General features: G+C 42.5%; 1 protein-coding gene across 1 annotated transcript in view; it reads left to right on the top strand.

The window, feature by feature from the left end:
• Window positions 1-16,232, top strand: part of SLC12A1 (solute carrier family 12 member 1) — a 109,646-nt gene that overhangs the window by 85,266 nt on the left and 8,148 nt on the right. The window contains 2 exon segments of the mRNA XM_017872780.1: window positions 814-900; window positions 8,859-8,994. Coding sequence (XP_017728269.1) covers window positions 814-900; window positions 8,859-8,994 — 223 coding nt within the window.

The following is a 16,232-nucleotide window of genomic DNA, read 5'->3' as shown; positions in this document are numbered from 1 at the left end:
GGAACTGCCCACTGAAAAATTTAGGGGTAAAGGTGCCTAATATCTGCAACTGACTTTAAAAGATTAGAGTAGATAGGTAGATAGATAGAGATAAAAGTAAATAGATAGATAAATATAAAGAGAGAGAAACAAAGAAAATGGTAAATCAAACGGGACAAAATATAAACAACTGGTGAATCTGGGAGTTCTTTGTATTATCTTAAACACTTTTCTGTAACTTTGAAATTATATCAAAATTATCAATTGCCAAGAAAAAACCTCATATATATATATAAGCCATATATATGAGGCTTATATATATATGAGGTTTTATAATATACACAATGGTTTATAATGTTATGTTTATATATTGTACAATTTATATAATATATGTTTGTATATATAATTAATCATATATAATTTATCATATTATGATATATTGTATGATAACTGTCAGTAGTTTGTCAGTAACTATGAAAATTATCACCAATATAACAGTCCATAAGTATTAAGACTTGCTGTCTTTCAAATAATAAGAAATGTGGACAGATTTGCATTCTGTTCCCTGTGACATAAATGCAAGGCTGGATTGGCTGTTGCCAGTGTCTGCACCTACAGGGGTTTCTTTATGCCTTCAGTGAAATAGCTTGGTCCACACTTAATGTGTTCATCAAGTACTGTAATGAAAATCAAACACTAACCAAAAAGCCTCTGTCTGAAAGCTAAGCTGAAATAAGACGTGATTGCTTTTGATATCTTAACTCAAACACAAAACTCTTTGATTGAAAATAGTTAAATATGCAATGATGAAGTATTTTCCTTTCATATTTTCAGAATGGCTTCCCTTCTGAGCAAATTTAGGATAAAATTTGCAGACATCCATATCATTGGTGACATCAACATTAAGCCAAACAAAGAGAGGTATGAAATATTTAACAAGATCCATTGATTACCCATGGTACTCTCTCATTCTCTTTTGTGTTGATTATCAAACAGTAAAAATGTTATGTATTTACTGCAGTGACTTCTTGATGGGATCTAATAAGAAGGGCCTTCAAATAATCATGACAGAACTAACAAGTACATTCTAAAGGGAAGAAAAGCTTTTACAGTGAAGACAAGCCTGAGAGGGAGAATTGTTGAAACGGATTAGTTCGTATTTTAGAATTGCCCTTCCTGTTCTTGGTTTCTATGGTGGCAAGAGTAGCGGGAAGCACAAGGTCATACTATTCTGACCGGAGCCATCAGGGCAAGTTTTGTTATTCAAAGTTACTCGTGGAGCAGCCTGGATGGGGAGCTCTGATGGAGAAGATGTGGAAACAGCTCGTGTCTTCTCTGCACACGGACAATACCAACTCCCCAGGGTCATTTTAGCTTTTAGGCACTAAAGGCCCAACAGGTAAGGCCTGTGAATTTTGCGGGGATGTCTAAAACTATCTGAAGCCTGGAAAAGAAATGTACTGGCTCCAAAATAAAAAAAGAAAATGACAAAATCAAAGTAATCACTTAAATATCTTCAAAATGTGACATTATTTTAATCCTCATTAATTGTTATATTTATCAACTCCATTAGAGTCTTTGTCAGCTCAGGCTGCTATACCAAAATGCCATGGACTGGGTGGATTAAACAACAGACACTTATTTCTCACAGTTCTGGCGAAGTTCTGGGAAGTCCAAGTTCAAGGCGCTAACTTACTCAATTTCCTTTGAGGGCCCTCTTCGTGGTGTGCAGATGGCCGCCTCCTTGCTATGTCCTCACATGGTGGAAAGAATTCTCTCTTTCTCCTCCTATAAGAGCACTAATCCTGTAATAGGGAACCTAGCCTCATGAACTTATCTCAACCTAATAACCACCCAAACGCTTCACCTCCAAATACTATCACATAGAAGTTAGGGCTTCAACACGTGAATTTGGGTGGGGGGACACAAGCATTCAGCTTATAACAATGATATTTTTGGAGTTTTTTGTTTTGAGACAGGGTCTCACTCTGTCACCCAGGATGGAGTGTAGCAGTGCAATCTCAGCTCACAACAACCTCTGCCTCCTGGACTCAAGTCATTCTCCCACCTTGGCCTCCTAGGTAGCTGGGACCACAAGCACGTGCCACCACTCCTAGCTAATTTTTTGGTAGAGACAGACTTTCGCCATGTTGCCCAGGCTGGTCTCAAGCCCCTGAGCTTAAGTGATCTGCCCGCCTTAGCCTCCCAAAGTGCTGGGATTACAGACATGAGCCATCACACCTGGCAACACTGATACTTGAAAACACTTGTAGGTTACATCTTCACAGTAGTTTGCAAGGGTGCAAGAAGATTGTTTAGAAACCATGGCCAATTTTAAATTAAATTAAATATTTAGAGTTATCATTTAACAATTACAAAGTGTTTTCAATTATTTATAGTCTAAAATCATATTTACTGTTGCACTCAGATGCAATTTAATACATTTGATTTCGTGTAGAGTGGGGCCTCCAAGAGGAATCATACAGAGGGATGTGAAGGTCCCAGAATGGCTTAGATTATCACAGTTCTGTCAGATCTCTTCCCTTTTCTGTTGACCATCATTTCTTCTTCCTTTTGTACTTCTTTTTTTGTGTGTTTTTTTTTAAATGGAGTCTTGCTCTGTTGCCAGGCTGTAGTGCAATGGCACCATCTTGGCTCACTGCAACCTCCGACACCCTGGTTCAAGGGATTCTCCTGCCTCACTCAGCTGCTGAATAGCTGGGATTATAGGCACGTGCCACCACGCCCAGCTAATTTTTGTATTTTTTCTTTTTTTTAGTAGAGACGGGGTTTCACCATGTTGACCAGGATGGTCTCTATCTCCTGACCTTGTGATCTGCTTGCCTCAGCCTCCCAAAGTACTGGGATTACAGGCATGAGCCACCACACCCGGCCCCTTTTGTACTTTTGATGGATTATAATTCCATGTTTTTCAAGGCTTCTTGACTCTTTCCTTCTTTTGATTTATTGCTATTCTATATGAGCTTAATAACTAACTGAAAATTATTCCAATTTAAGATGCATCCTTACTGATCAAACAAACTTGAATTTCATATTCTTTGAGGTTACTCATGATCCTTCCAAGGCAGTGGGTCAGTTCAAATGGTTTTACAAAACACCTTAACTGCAAGGCGTGGTGGTTCACACCTGTAACCTCAGCACTTTGGGAGGCCAAGACAGGAGGATCGCTTGAGCCCAGGAGTTCCAGAGCAGCCTGGGCAACATACCAAGACCCCCAAAAATAGAAAAAATTCACCAGACTTGGTGGTGTATGCCTGTAGTCCTACTCAGGAGGCTAAAGCAGGAGGATCACGTGAACCTGGGATGTCAAGGCTACAGTGAGCCATGATCACCCCACTGCACTGCAGGCTGGGTGACAAGAGTCTCTTTTTTGAGACCCTGTCTCAAAAAAAAAAAAAGAAAAGAAAAGAAAAAAGAGCCGGGCACGGTGGCTTACACCTGTAATCCCAGCACTTTGGGAGGCTGAGGCAGGCAGATCACCTGAGGTCAGGAGTTTGAGACCAGCCTGACCAACATGGCGAAACCCTGTCTCTAATAAAAATACAAAAATTAGCCAAGCGTGATGGTGGGCACCTGTAATCCAAACTACTCAGGAGACTGAGGCAGGAGAATCACTTGGATCCGGGAGGCAGAGGTTGTGGTGAGCCAAGATCGTACATTGCACTATAGCCTTAGCAACAGAGCGAGACTCCATCTCAAAAAAAAAAAAAAAAAAAAAAAAGAAAAAAAAAGAGAGGGAGAGAAAAAAAAAAATTACTGTGATAAGAAAGCTATAATCGACAGGGTTAAACTGGTTATCACTTTGTGATATTTCTTTACACCATACTCTAATGCATTACATTCTTGTATTTCTACAGTTATAAATGCATAAGAAAAACTAAGAACACATAATTCTTATTGACAAATGTAATTAACATTCTGATATTAACTGGGTTGTCATACAGTAATCTCTGGTAGCCTTCCACTTTTTATTCAAAGAATTTCCATTCTCTATATCATTGCATTTTGGCATTTGCAGTGATATAATCAAACAAGCTCTTCATATGGCTCTAATTGGTAGAAATACATCCTCTTTCATAACAGCAAGTCCAACAATTCCTTAGTACATGCCACTTAACAATAGGGCATAGCCGGCCAGTGCTCTGCAAGATAGGGCCATTTTCTGCTGTCTAGTGGGTAGTCACTGTGTCTTCTACTGACTTTGGATTTCCTATAAGCCTTACTGAACATGAATTATCCACCATTTTTTTTTTTTTTTTTTTTTTTTTTGAGACAGGATCTCACTCTGTCATCTAGGCTAGGTTGCAGTGGTACAATCACAGCTCATCGTAGCCTCTAACTCCAGGGCTCAAGAGATCCTCCTGCCTCAGCCTCTTGAGTAGCTGGGTCTACAGGCATGAGCCACTATACCCAGCTTTTTTTCTGGTAAAGAAAAAGTCTCACTATGTTGCCCTGACTGGTCTCAAACCCCTGGGCTTAACTGATTCTGCCACCTTGGCTTCCGAAAGTACTGGAATTACAGGCATGAGCCAGCACACCTGGCCTCACCCACTTCTTGTAGCCAAATTCTCCTTGCTGTTCTTGGTCTTATCCTTAGGTAAGCATTATCAATGTTTGCTGACATTATCAATGTTTTGCTGACTAATTTGTGCCTATATTTCTTTGTCTCTTTACTTGTCAGTCTAGTTTTCTCAACCCAAGTCCTTATATCCTTCTCCTTCTTTCATACTAGTCTGTCCAGCTGCCACTGTCACCACCCTGCATAGCCATCCTTTCTGTCCTGTTGCTGAGGCTGATGTACCTCTTCCATTAACAACGCCTCTTTTTTCTTTGAATACTTTTCGTAGTCTGGACACTCTTCTTCTTACTACTCTGACCTTTGTCCCAGGATGTCCTCTTCTGATGTCCACCGTGTTCATTTGGTATTTGTCACATGTCCTCATTATCCTGGAATAAAAAGAATTAATTTTTTTGTCAGGAAATCAATTAGTTTTCAAAATTTTGGAAGTTTTCTCTCTGTTGTTTCAAGGTATTAAGGAAAATGCAGAAAAAAAAATCCATTCTTACTAAAATAAAAGAATTCTTGTGACCAATACACCCTGCTGATGAAACAGGAGGCCACCAGAAGGAGTGTGCTGGAAGAGCCATCCTCTTCTCTTCAGCCTCCTGCCACAGTGATGTCATATTACTTTATAAAACAGTCCCTATCTGATGTTGGCAATGGCTGTTCCAATACTTGAAAGTAACCCTAATGTAGAACACAGTACGATCATTCAGTAAATCTCACAGATGGCCACTAGTAGCGCATCTGGCACATTTGTAATACCTTAATTAAGGCAACTCCTCTGGATGGTCTAATCAGAGAAAGAGAACTCTTCCTCTGGGCTGATGCAGCCCCAGACCCAGGAGCTAACGTTTAGAGAATAGAACACTGGCTCAATTTCAGCTCCCACCTGCACCTTGGCCAGGCAGCCCCTACCTACTGTTAACAACTATCCCCTGATCACTACTCTTTCTTGGTCACCAGGTGATACACAATATGTCAAAAATAGCTTGTCAGTGATTTCCATGTTGGAGGCTAATTTTAAATGCCCTCAAATTGCCTTTAATAAATCTTTCAACTACCCATAAAACATCAGTAAGTCTTGATGGAGGAATTTTATTATAGAAACATTGTCTATAAACATGGTAGGGCAAGGGTGAAAGGGAGTATAAAAGCAAAGTTAATGAGAAAATAATCGAGCCAGGAGAAACTGAAAAGCTCTTGTGCTTAAATTCCATTTTTTATTGTATAGATTGAATTAAAAGAATTAGGACAAAAAGACAACAATCTTTATGTGGAAATCAAAGAGAAACTAGAAGCAATTAAGTAGGTAATTTAGTTTAAAGATGCTAGAGTAGTCCCAGAAACAATTGGTACATTACTTTGAGAGAAGAAATTTTATGTAGACTTGGGGGGGAAATATTATGCAATTTAAAAAATTTTAAACTTTGTTATGAGGAACAAGGATGGGGAAGGCAGCAGTTAATTTTAACAATTGAATTCTTATTTATATTTAATAGCATGTAACACTTGGCTTATTCTAGAGTCAATTAAAAGTACTTATAAGGAAAAAATCAGATTTAATGAGAATCAAAATAGAAATCTTGAGCTACGTCAGGATCCCCTAGTGAAGAGAATGAAAAATAGCCAGTTCAAAGATGATCCAAAGGATAGACAAATCAAAGATGAACACAGAGAAGGAGCAGTAAGTGTTCAAAGACAAAAATGGGCAAATACAGCCCTGTTATCATCCTGTGTCACTTAGCATGTTTCAATTGCAAGTAAAAGAAAACTTAACTCACAGTGATTTAGACAATAGGAATTACTTCATATGTAACTTAAAAATACAATCATATTTTGGATTTCAGGCTAAACTTGATCTAGGTTAATTTTGTAATCAAGGACTAATTCTCTTTCAGTCTCCCTACTTTACTTTTTTTTTTTAATAAAAGCATCCATCAAAGTTGATTTCACTTATAAAAACAAGATGACTGTCAATTGTAACCAGGACTACCTACTTGCTCATGTATATTCCATAGGAGAGAAAGTTTGTCTCTTCCCAAATTACTGAGCTCAGGGTCCAGGGCTCCTTTCAGGTTTCACTAACCTAAGCCACTGAGACATTACTGTGGTCAGCATAGTAGTGGGTACTTATTGGTTCAAGTTTCCCTATGTTATGTGCCCACCTGGCCAATCACTCTGGAAGAAGACATAGAGTTGTGCTGATTGTCTATACTGGCAATGAAGTCATTCCCACTGAAACTACAATGAGGAAAACATAGTACAGTTGCTGGGGAGACAACCAGCAACCTCAACTCCACCTTCTATTCCTTAGGAAACTATTTTTGTCCTGTGCTTTCTAACAAGAATTTGGGTTGAGCTGCAAAGAAACTCTCATCCTGATCAAAATAAGTATATGAAGAGCTTTAACAGAAAGCCTCTCCATTGCTAACGTCAATCCTGTGGCTGCTGAGTAAAGTGAACGTCTTGCCTTTCTAAGGCACTGCATGCTTTTCAGAGCACTGTCACCCAAATCATCACAGTGACTCTCAAACCAGTTTCTAGCAGCCATTGTTACTCCTCTTCTAGCAGCCATGGTTACTCCCCTTTTATTTATTTATTTATTTATTTATTTATTTATTTATTCATTTATTTATTTTTGGAAGGAGCTCTCGCTCTGCTCACCCGGCTGGAGTGCAGTGGGCCAGATCTCAGCTCACTGCAAAACTCCGCCCCTCCCGCGCGTTTACGCCCATTCTCCTGGCCCTCAGCCCTCCCGAGTTAGGCTGGGGATACAGGCCGCCCGGCCACCCTCGCCCCGGCTAGTTTTTTGTATATTTCTTTTAGCTAGAGACGGGTTTCACCGTGGTTAGCCAGCGATGGTCTCGATCTCCTGACCTCGTGATCCGCCGCCCTCGGGCCTCCCAAAGTTGCTGGGATTGCTGGGATTACAGGCTTGAGCCACTGCGCCCGGCCGGCACTCCCCTTTTATAGCCTAGAATATCCAGGCCAAGGAGGACAACGCAAGAGCTGGCGCGAGAACCCAGACCCTACTCCCCGAAGCCAGCACCTTTCCATAGTGATGGCCACTCCCAGAGGTCTCTAAAGGCATGACGCTGTTGAAACAGGAAATCAAAGTTGAAAGAAAAATAGGGCCTATCAGTCTTACTCTTTCCCTGTCTTTGCCTACCTTTCTAAATAAGTCAATGCAATAGAAGCCTAATGCATTAAGTATCTTTTCAGTCTCTTAACAAAGGCTCACTAGTAGGGACAATCCTGCTCCTTTGTAATCTCTGCACTTTTATCTGCAAATCCTAAATCAGACCAGTTGGTGAGATAATTGAACTCATTACTTCATATTTTCATTTCCTGACTTAACAACATATTGATTCTAATTATTATTCATTCCAAAATTACTAAATTATAACTAAGCTACATTATATAAAACCAAAGAAATTGTTCTTACTTGAGATCATCTTAAAGTAGCACACTAGAGACAACTACTGCCGTAAATATAAGTTTTACTTCGTATCATTGTTTTTAAAAATAAATCTTATGAGGTTCTTATAAGTAATTTTTTAAATGTTCTATAGCTCTTAGCTGCTAGTTTTCTCCTCAGCAATTTCTTTTAAATGTTCTAACATAGTCTCAGATTTTTAGGCATTAAAACAGTATTGATTTTTGTTCTTTCTCCTAACATGAACCTGAATAATACTCATTTGAAAATCTCAGACAGCAACATCAAACAACAAAAGGACAAGAGGAGCATTATTTGCAGAAAGCATCCAAATTGTTCTACAATCATTAAACTTGTGGGAGCCCTTGCTGTTCTCCTCCTACCTGCCAGCGGCCTCCTGCCATGAGTGGGAGTTGCCATGTAGACTAAGGGTGAGGGTAGCCATATCCATTTCCTATGTTAATTGATTAATTTCTCCCATAGAGTCTGTACAATAAGCAGGTGAAAACTCACTTGTGTGCTAAAGTATCTACATTACAACTATGTCTTTGACTACACTATGCAGAAAATGTATTTGCAGAACAATTACTACCTATGTGTTTGTGTGATAATATTGAAGATCTAATACCTAATAGGCTAACAAGGCCTCCAACACACTAAGGCCTTTTCTGGGGTAGGGAAGGTGTACTGTAGCCATGGTTTTACTCACAGTAAATTCCCTGCAAAGATAATTCTTAAAAGATTTGCATGATATTCAGCTCTGATTCCACAGCCAGCAGAGCCAGTCATGCCTGGAGTATCTGTGAAATAATGAGTTAGTTTCCCACTGTGAGGCCTCCTTTATAATTCAAATTTCAGCTGGAAAGTCTTTGAAGAGATGATTGAACCATATCGTCTCCATGAAAGCTGCAAAGATTTAACAACTGCTGAGAAATTAAAAAGAGAAACTCCATGGAAAATTACAGATGCAGAACTGGAAGCAGTCAAGGAAAAGGTAAGGACTTGTCTTTCTTAATTTTTTTGCTGTCTCACTAGCTGAAAAAGGAAACAGTAGTTGATTTAAAGACAAAGAAGCAATATATTTATTATCAAATGTCATTATTCAAGATCCAAGGTTTCTGCATTTTTCAAGTGCTTTTCAATCATTTACTGGATATGATTATTTAGAAAACGGTTTCATTTTCCCATAAGGTCAATTATTTTTTAAAAGTTAAAAAATAGGTTATTGGCACACATTGTGAAGTCTCCTTTCAAATTTCATTTTAAAGAACAGGAGAGAGACCCATCAGCCTAAAATAATTTGAGTCAATATGTATGCAAAGTTGATAAAGTTAGATGGACTCACAATTTAACACAATAACAAATAATTTTAAACTGATGAAGAGATGGCTATGAAAAACTTATAAAGGCATCTGAGGAAACATCTGATGTGATTGGAACAATGAATATGGAAGCTGGATCCAGCACACATTGTAATATGGATATAAAAATGGTGAGCCTTTCTAGAGAATGCAGTAAGATGCTCCCATCTGTGCCTTCTGTCCTGAGCCGAATGAAGCCAGTGATTTTCATTCGCATCCGTGTGAAGAGACCACCAAACAGGCTTTGTGTGAGCAACAAGGCTGTTTATTTCACCTGGGTTCAGGTGGGCTGAATCCAAAAAGAGAGTCAGCGAAGGGAGATAGGGGTGGGCCATTTTATAGGATTTGGGTAGGTAAAGGAAAATTACAGTCAAAGGGCGTTGTTCTCTGGTGGGTAGGGGTGGGGATCACAAGGTGCTCAGTGGGGGAGCTTTTCAGCCAGGATGAGCCAGGAAAAGGAATTTCACAAGGTAATGCCATCAGTTAAGGCAGGAACAGGCCATTTTCACTTCTTTTGTGGTGGAATGTTATCAGTTAAGGCAGGAACCAGCCATCTGGATGTGTACATGCAGGTCACAGGGGATATGATGGCTTAGCTTTGGCTCAGAGGACTGACATTCCTGTCTTCTTATATTAATAAGAAAAATAAAACAAATAGTGTTGAAGTGTTGGGGCGGTGAAAGTTTTTGGGGGGTGGTATGGAGAGATAATGGGCGATGTTTCTCAGGGCTGCTTCAAGCGGGATTAGGGGCAGCATGGGAACCTAGAGTGGGAGAGATTAAGCTGAAGGAAGATTTTGCGATATTGTGGGGTTGTTAGAAGGATCATTGGTCTATAGAATGATTGGTGATGGCCTGGATGCAGTTTTGTATGAAAAACTAAAAGGAAGACACAAGGTCCAAATAAGAGAAGGAGAAAAAACAGGTATTAAAGGACTAAGAATTGGGAGGACTTAGGACATCCGATTAGAGACAGCCTAAGGGGGTTCAGCATCATTACTTGCTTGGTTGGTGAGTTTTTAGGTTCTACCCAAGTTTTGGGGTGCAGTTCCAGTTGGGCTGGTGTCTGGAATGAGACTGGGACCTAATAAAAAGGAGCATCCACACAGGAGCTCACATGGGCTGGAACCTGCAGCATTCCGAGCACAGGCCTGAATTCTGAGAAGGGAAAGTGGTAAAAGTATTGTCTAGTCCTTTTTAAGTTGGTGACTGAGCTTGGTGAGGTGTGTTTTTAAAAGACTGTTAGTGTGTTTTACTTTTCCTGAAGATTGAGGACAGTAAAGGACATAAAGGTTTCACTGAATACCCAAAGCCTGAAAACCGCTTGGGTGATTTGACTAATAAAGGCCGGTCCGTCATCAGACTGTATAGAGGTGGGAAGTCTAAACTGAGGAATTATATCCGACAGAAGGGAAGAAATGACCACCGTGGCCTTCTCAGACCCTGTGGGAAAGGCCTCTACACATCCAGTGAAAGTGTCTACCTAGACCAAGAGGTATTTTAGTTTCCTGACTTGAGGCATGTGAGTAAAGTCAATTTGCCAGTCCTGGGTGCAGGCAAATCCCCGAGCTTGATGTGTAGGAAAGGGAGGGGGCCTGAACAATCCTTGAGGAGTAGTAGAATAGCAGATAGAACACTGAGAAGTGATTTCCTTGAGGATAGATTTCCATGCTGGAAAGGAAATGAGAGGTTCTAAGAGACGGGCTAGCGGCCTTGCAACCTAGATGGAAGAGGTTATGAAATGACTACCGAATAGAATGGGCCTGCGAGGCTGGAAGGAGTTATTTTCCTTGGTCTAACAACCATTTGCCTCGTGTGGGAAGAGATTGATAGGTGGAAGTTTCCATAGGGGAATAGGTGGGAGTGGCCAGATGAGGAGGAAAAACTGCCATGAGGGATAGAAGTTGGAACGCTAGCTGCTTTTTTAGCTACCTTATCAGCATAAGCATTTTCCTGAGCCATGGGATTTGATGCCTTTTGATGGCTGCTTTTTTAGCTACCTTATCAGCATAAGTGTTGCCCTGAGCCGATGGGATCTGATGCCTTTTGATGGCCTTTGCAGTGAATGACTTCAGCTTCCTTTGGAAGTAAAGGGGCTTTGCGAAGCGTTTTTATTAAAGAGGCATTAATGATGGAGGACCCTTGCAAGGTGAGGAAATCTCTTTCAGCCCATATAACAGCATGGTGGTGCAGAATATGGAAAGCATATTTAGAGTCAGTATAAATATTGACGCATAGTCCTTTAGGAAGAGTGAGGGCCTGAGTTAAGGCAACTAGTTTCGCTTGCTGAGAGGTAGTGGAGGGTGGCAGAGCAGTAGCCTCAATGGTAGGTGTGGAAGATACTATAGCATAGCCTGCCTTTGCTGGTGAGTGGTGATTAGGCCTGGTGGAACTGCCATCAATAAACTAAGTGTGTTCAGGGTGAGGGACATGAAGAATATGGGGAAATGGAGTGAATGTCAGGTGATTAGAGATACGGTCATGGGGGTCAGGTGTGGTATCAGGAATAATGTGGGAGGCCGGATTGAAGTCTGGCCCAGGAACAATGGTAATTGTGGGAGACGCAACAAAGAGTGAGTATAGCTGAAGGAGCTGGGGAGCAGAAAGTGTATGCGTCAGATGGCAGGAAGAAAATGGATTTTGGAAGTTATGAGAACTGTAGAGTGAGTTGAGCATAGTTTGTGATTTTTTAGGGTCTCTCAAAGTATTAAAGCCCAGTGGCAGCCGCTGCACGCAGACATGAGGGCTAGGCTGAAAGAGTAAGGTCAAGTTGTTTGGACAGAAAGGCTACAGGGCGCAGTCCCGGCTCTTGTGTAAGAATTCTGACCACCCTAACCATGCCTAGGAAGGAAAGGAGTTGTTGTTTTGTAGAAGGGATTGGGGTTTGGGAGATTAGCTGGACATGATCATCAGGGAGAGCACATGTGTTTTTATGAGAATTATGCCGAGATAGGTAACAGAAGAGGAAGAAATTTGGGCTTGACTGAAGTATTGGGGGCTGTCTGTGAAGCCTTGCGGCAGTAGAGCCTAGGTAATTTGCTGAGCCTGATGGGTGACAGGGTCAGTCCAAGTGAAAGCAAAGAGAGGCTGGGATGAAGGGTGCAAAGGAATAGTAAAGAAAGCATGTTTGAGATCCAGAACAGAATAATGGGTTGTGGAGGGAGGTATTGAGGATAGGAGAGTATATGGGTTTGGCACCTCGGGGTGGATAGGCAAAACAATTTGGTTGATAAGGCGCAGATCCTAAACTAACTTGCAAGGCTTGTCTGGTTTTAGGACAGGTAAAATGGGGGAATTGTAAGGAGAGTTTATAGGCTTTAAAAGGCCACGCTATAACAGGCGAATGATAACAGGGTTTAATCCTTTTAAAGAATGCTGCAGGATGGTATATTGGTGTTAAGCGGGGTAAGGGTGATTAGGTTTTAATGAGATGGTAAGGGGTGTATGGTCGGTTGCTACGGAGGGAGTAGAGGCGTCCTATACTTGTGGTTTAAGGTGGGGAGAGGCAAGGGGAGGATGTGAAGGAGGCTTTGAACTGGGGGAAAAGGTGGCAGTGAGGTGTGGCTGTAGCCTAGGAATAGTCAGGGAAGCACATAATTTAGTTAAAATGTCTTGGCCTAATAAGGGAACTGGGCAGGTGGGGATAACTAAAAAGGAGTACATAAAAGAACGTTGTCCAAGTTGGCACCAGAGTTGGGGAGTTTTAAGAGGTTTAGAAGCCTGGCCATCAATACCCACAACAGTTATGGAGGCAAGGGAAACAGGCCTTTGAAAAGAAGGTAATGTGGAGTGCCTCTGTATGGATTAAGAAGGGGACGGACTTACCCTCCACTGTGAGAGTTACCCAAGGCTCGGTGTCTGTGATGGTCCAGGGGGCTTACGAGGTGATGAGGCAGCGTCAGTCTTCAGCTGCTAAGCTGAGGAGATTGAGAAGGAGTCAGCCAAGGAACGTGGGGTTTGGGCTCCAGGGGCTTCAGGAGCGGCAGCAATGTGAGTTGGACAGTCCGACCTCCAGTGGGGGCCCGAATAGACAGGGGCTGCGGGCATTCCTTGGCCCAACGGCCAGGCTTTTGGCATTTGAAGCAAGGCCCATGAGGATGTTTTGAAGGAGCCCCTGGGAGCTGTGACTTGGATGTTCTGAAGTTCTTGTATGCTGCAGACGTGGTTGTGGGTTGTCTTACAGCGGAGGCAAGTAGCTGTAACTCAGAAATGCGTTGCTGTCTGGCTACCTCGTCTCTATTACTGTACACCTTGAAGGTGAGGTTAATTCCTGTTGTGGGGTTTGAGGGCGGGATTCCAATTTTTGAAGCTTTTTTCTAATGTCAGGAGCTGACTGGGTGATAAAATACATACTAAGAATAAGGCGGCCTTCTGGCCCCTCTAGGTCTAGGGCAGTAAAGCATCTAAGGGTTGCTGCTAAGAGGGCCATGAACTGGGCTGGGGTTTCATCTTTACCTTGGGTAGTTTCTTTAACTTTGTCATAATTAACAGCTTTGTAAGCTGCCTTTTTAAGCCCTTCAACTAGGCAGGAAATCATGGAATCTCGCCTAGCTATACCTGGGGAATCTGCCTGATAGTTCCACTGGGGATCCTCTCGGGGAACTGTTCTAATGCCTTCCTGGAGGTCTGGCTCGTGAAGCCGGCGGTTATCAGCGTGAGATTGGGCTAGAGAAAAAACTCTTTCCCATTCATCTGGGGAGAGGGTAGAAGTCAGGATGACATTTAAGTTACTCCAGGTTAAATTGTAGGACAGAGTTAGATATTGGAATTCCTGTATATATTTAGTGGGGTCTGATGAGAAAGAGCCCAAACGCTGACTGATCTGAGAGAGGTCTGATAGAGAAAAAGGTATATGCACCCTGACTATGCCTTCAGCTCAAGCCACCTCTCTAAGAGGAAATTGTTGGGCAGGTGGGGAAGAGCCAGTCGCGGAACTAAACTGCAAGCCGGACCGGGTGTGAGGAGGGGAGGTGATAGAAGGATTATAGGGTGGAGGAATGGAGGCTGAGGAAGAATTGGGACTTAGCTCGGCCTGGCGACGAGCAGCCTGGGGAGGAGGGAAGAGGTCAGATGGGTCTGTAGAAAAGGAAGACTGGAAAGACTCAGCGACGCTTGGGGTTGGGACTGAGGAGACAGGCAGGAGGGAAAGAAGGAGGATTTGGGAAGAATCGCATTGGGAACAGAGACTAGGGAAGGAACGAAGTGTGAAAACTGCCTGGATGTAAGGCACCTCAGACCATTTGCCCATTTTTTGACAAAAATTATTTAGGTCTTGTAGGATGGAGAAATCGAAAGTGCCGTTTTCTGGCCATTTAGAACCATTGTCAAGTTTGTACTGGGGCCAAGCAGTGTTGCAGAAGAAAATAAGATGCTTAGATTTTAGGTCAGGCGAGAGTTGAAGAGGTTTTAAGTTCTTAAGAACACAAGCTAAGGGAGAAAAAGGAGGAATGGAGGGTGGAAGGTTACCCATAGTGAAAGAGGCAAGTTTAAAGAGGCCTAGCGACACAGAGAAGAGGGTGGGGAGCAGCTAAAGCAGGCGTCCCTGCAATTGACTTGCCACCAAGGGAATGTGGGTGAATGATCAAGGCAGGCATCCCCATGGAGATGAGACACCAATGGAACGTGGGTGAATAATAAGAGAGGCGTCCCCGCAATGAGTAAGCACCAAGGGAAGGCTGCCTTCCTGAGTCCGTGACCGGCGCCGGAGTTTTGGGTCCACGGATAAAATGTGTCTCCTTTGTCTCTACCAGAAAATGAAAGGAATTGAAATTAAGAGAAGGGAGAGATTGAAGGGTGGCGCCAAGATTGAAAGGAGAAAGAGGTTGAAGAATAGTGAGAGAGGTTGGAGAAGAGAGTAAAAAGAGGCCGCTTACCCGATGCAAAATTGGTGAGATGTTCCTTGGGCTGGTCTGAGGACCTGAGGTCATAGGCGGATCTTTCTCACAGAGCAAAGAGCAGGAGGACAGGGGATTGATCTCTCAAGGGAGGTCCCCCGATCCCAGTCACGGCACCAAATTTCATGCACGTCCGTGTGAAGAGGCCATCAAAAGGGCTTTGTGTGAGCAACAAGCCTGTTTATTTCACCTGGGTTCAGATAATGCCATCAGTTAAGGCAGGAACAGGCCATTTTCACTTCTTTTGTGGTGGAATGTCATCAGTTAAGGCAGGAACCGGCCATCTGGGTGTGTCCGTGCAGGTCACAGGGGATATGATGGCTTAGCTTTGGCTCAGAGGCCTGACAGTGATAATGAGAATAATGCGAAGGGCAGGGGGTCAGTAACTAGGTAGAAGAATTGACACCTGAATTGGACAGAAATGAAAAGGGACCACAAGAACTTCTAAACTACAAAATCTTGAGTGTTTTCACAGGAGCACTCAAGCACTGCTAATCTCATTGTACTTTGAGTATAATTGCAGGCATTTACAAATGTTAGAAAGAAATCTTACGGCCGGGTGCAGTGGCTCACACCTGTAATCCCAGCATTTTGGGAGGCTAAGGCGGGAGGATTGCTTGAGCTCAGGAGTTCAAGGCCAGCTTGGTTAACAGAGCGAAACCCCGCCTCTACAAAAAAAATATAAAAATTAGCCTGGTGAGGTAGCATGTGTGTAGTCCCAGCTACTTGGGAGGCTAAGGCAGGAGGATCACTTGAGCCCAGAGGGCAGAGGTGAGCCAAGATCGTGCCACTGTACTCTAGTCTGGATGATAGGAGTGAAACTCTGTCTAAATAAAAAAAAAAGAGAGCCGGGCGCGGTGGCTCAAGCCTGTAATCCCAGCACTTTGGGAGGCCGAGACGGGCGGATCACGAGGTCAGGAGATTGAGACCATCCTGGCTAACACGGTGAAACCCTGTCTCTACTAAAAACTACAAAAA

The sequence above is a fragment of the Rhinopithecus bieti genome, unplaced genomic scaffold (assembly GCF_001698545.2).
Source record: "Rhinopithecus bieti isolate Rb0 unplaced genomic scaffold, ASM169854v2 scaffold_6945, whole genome shotgun sequence".
In the NCBI taxonomy this organism is placed as follows: domain Eukaryota; kingdom Metazoa; phylum Chordata; class Mammalia; order Primates; family Cercopithecidae; genus Rhinopithecus; species Rhinopithecus bieti.
This window is presented reverse-complemented; position numbering and strand designations above follow the sequence as displayed.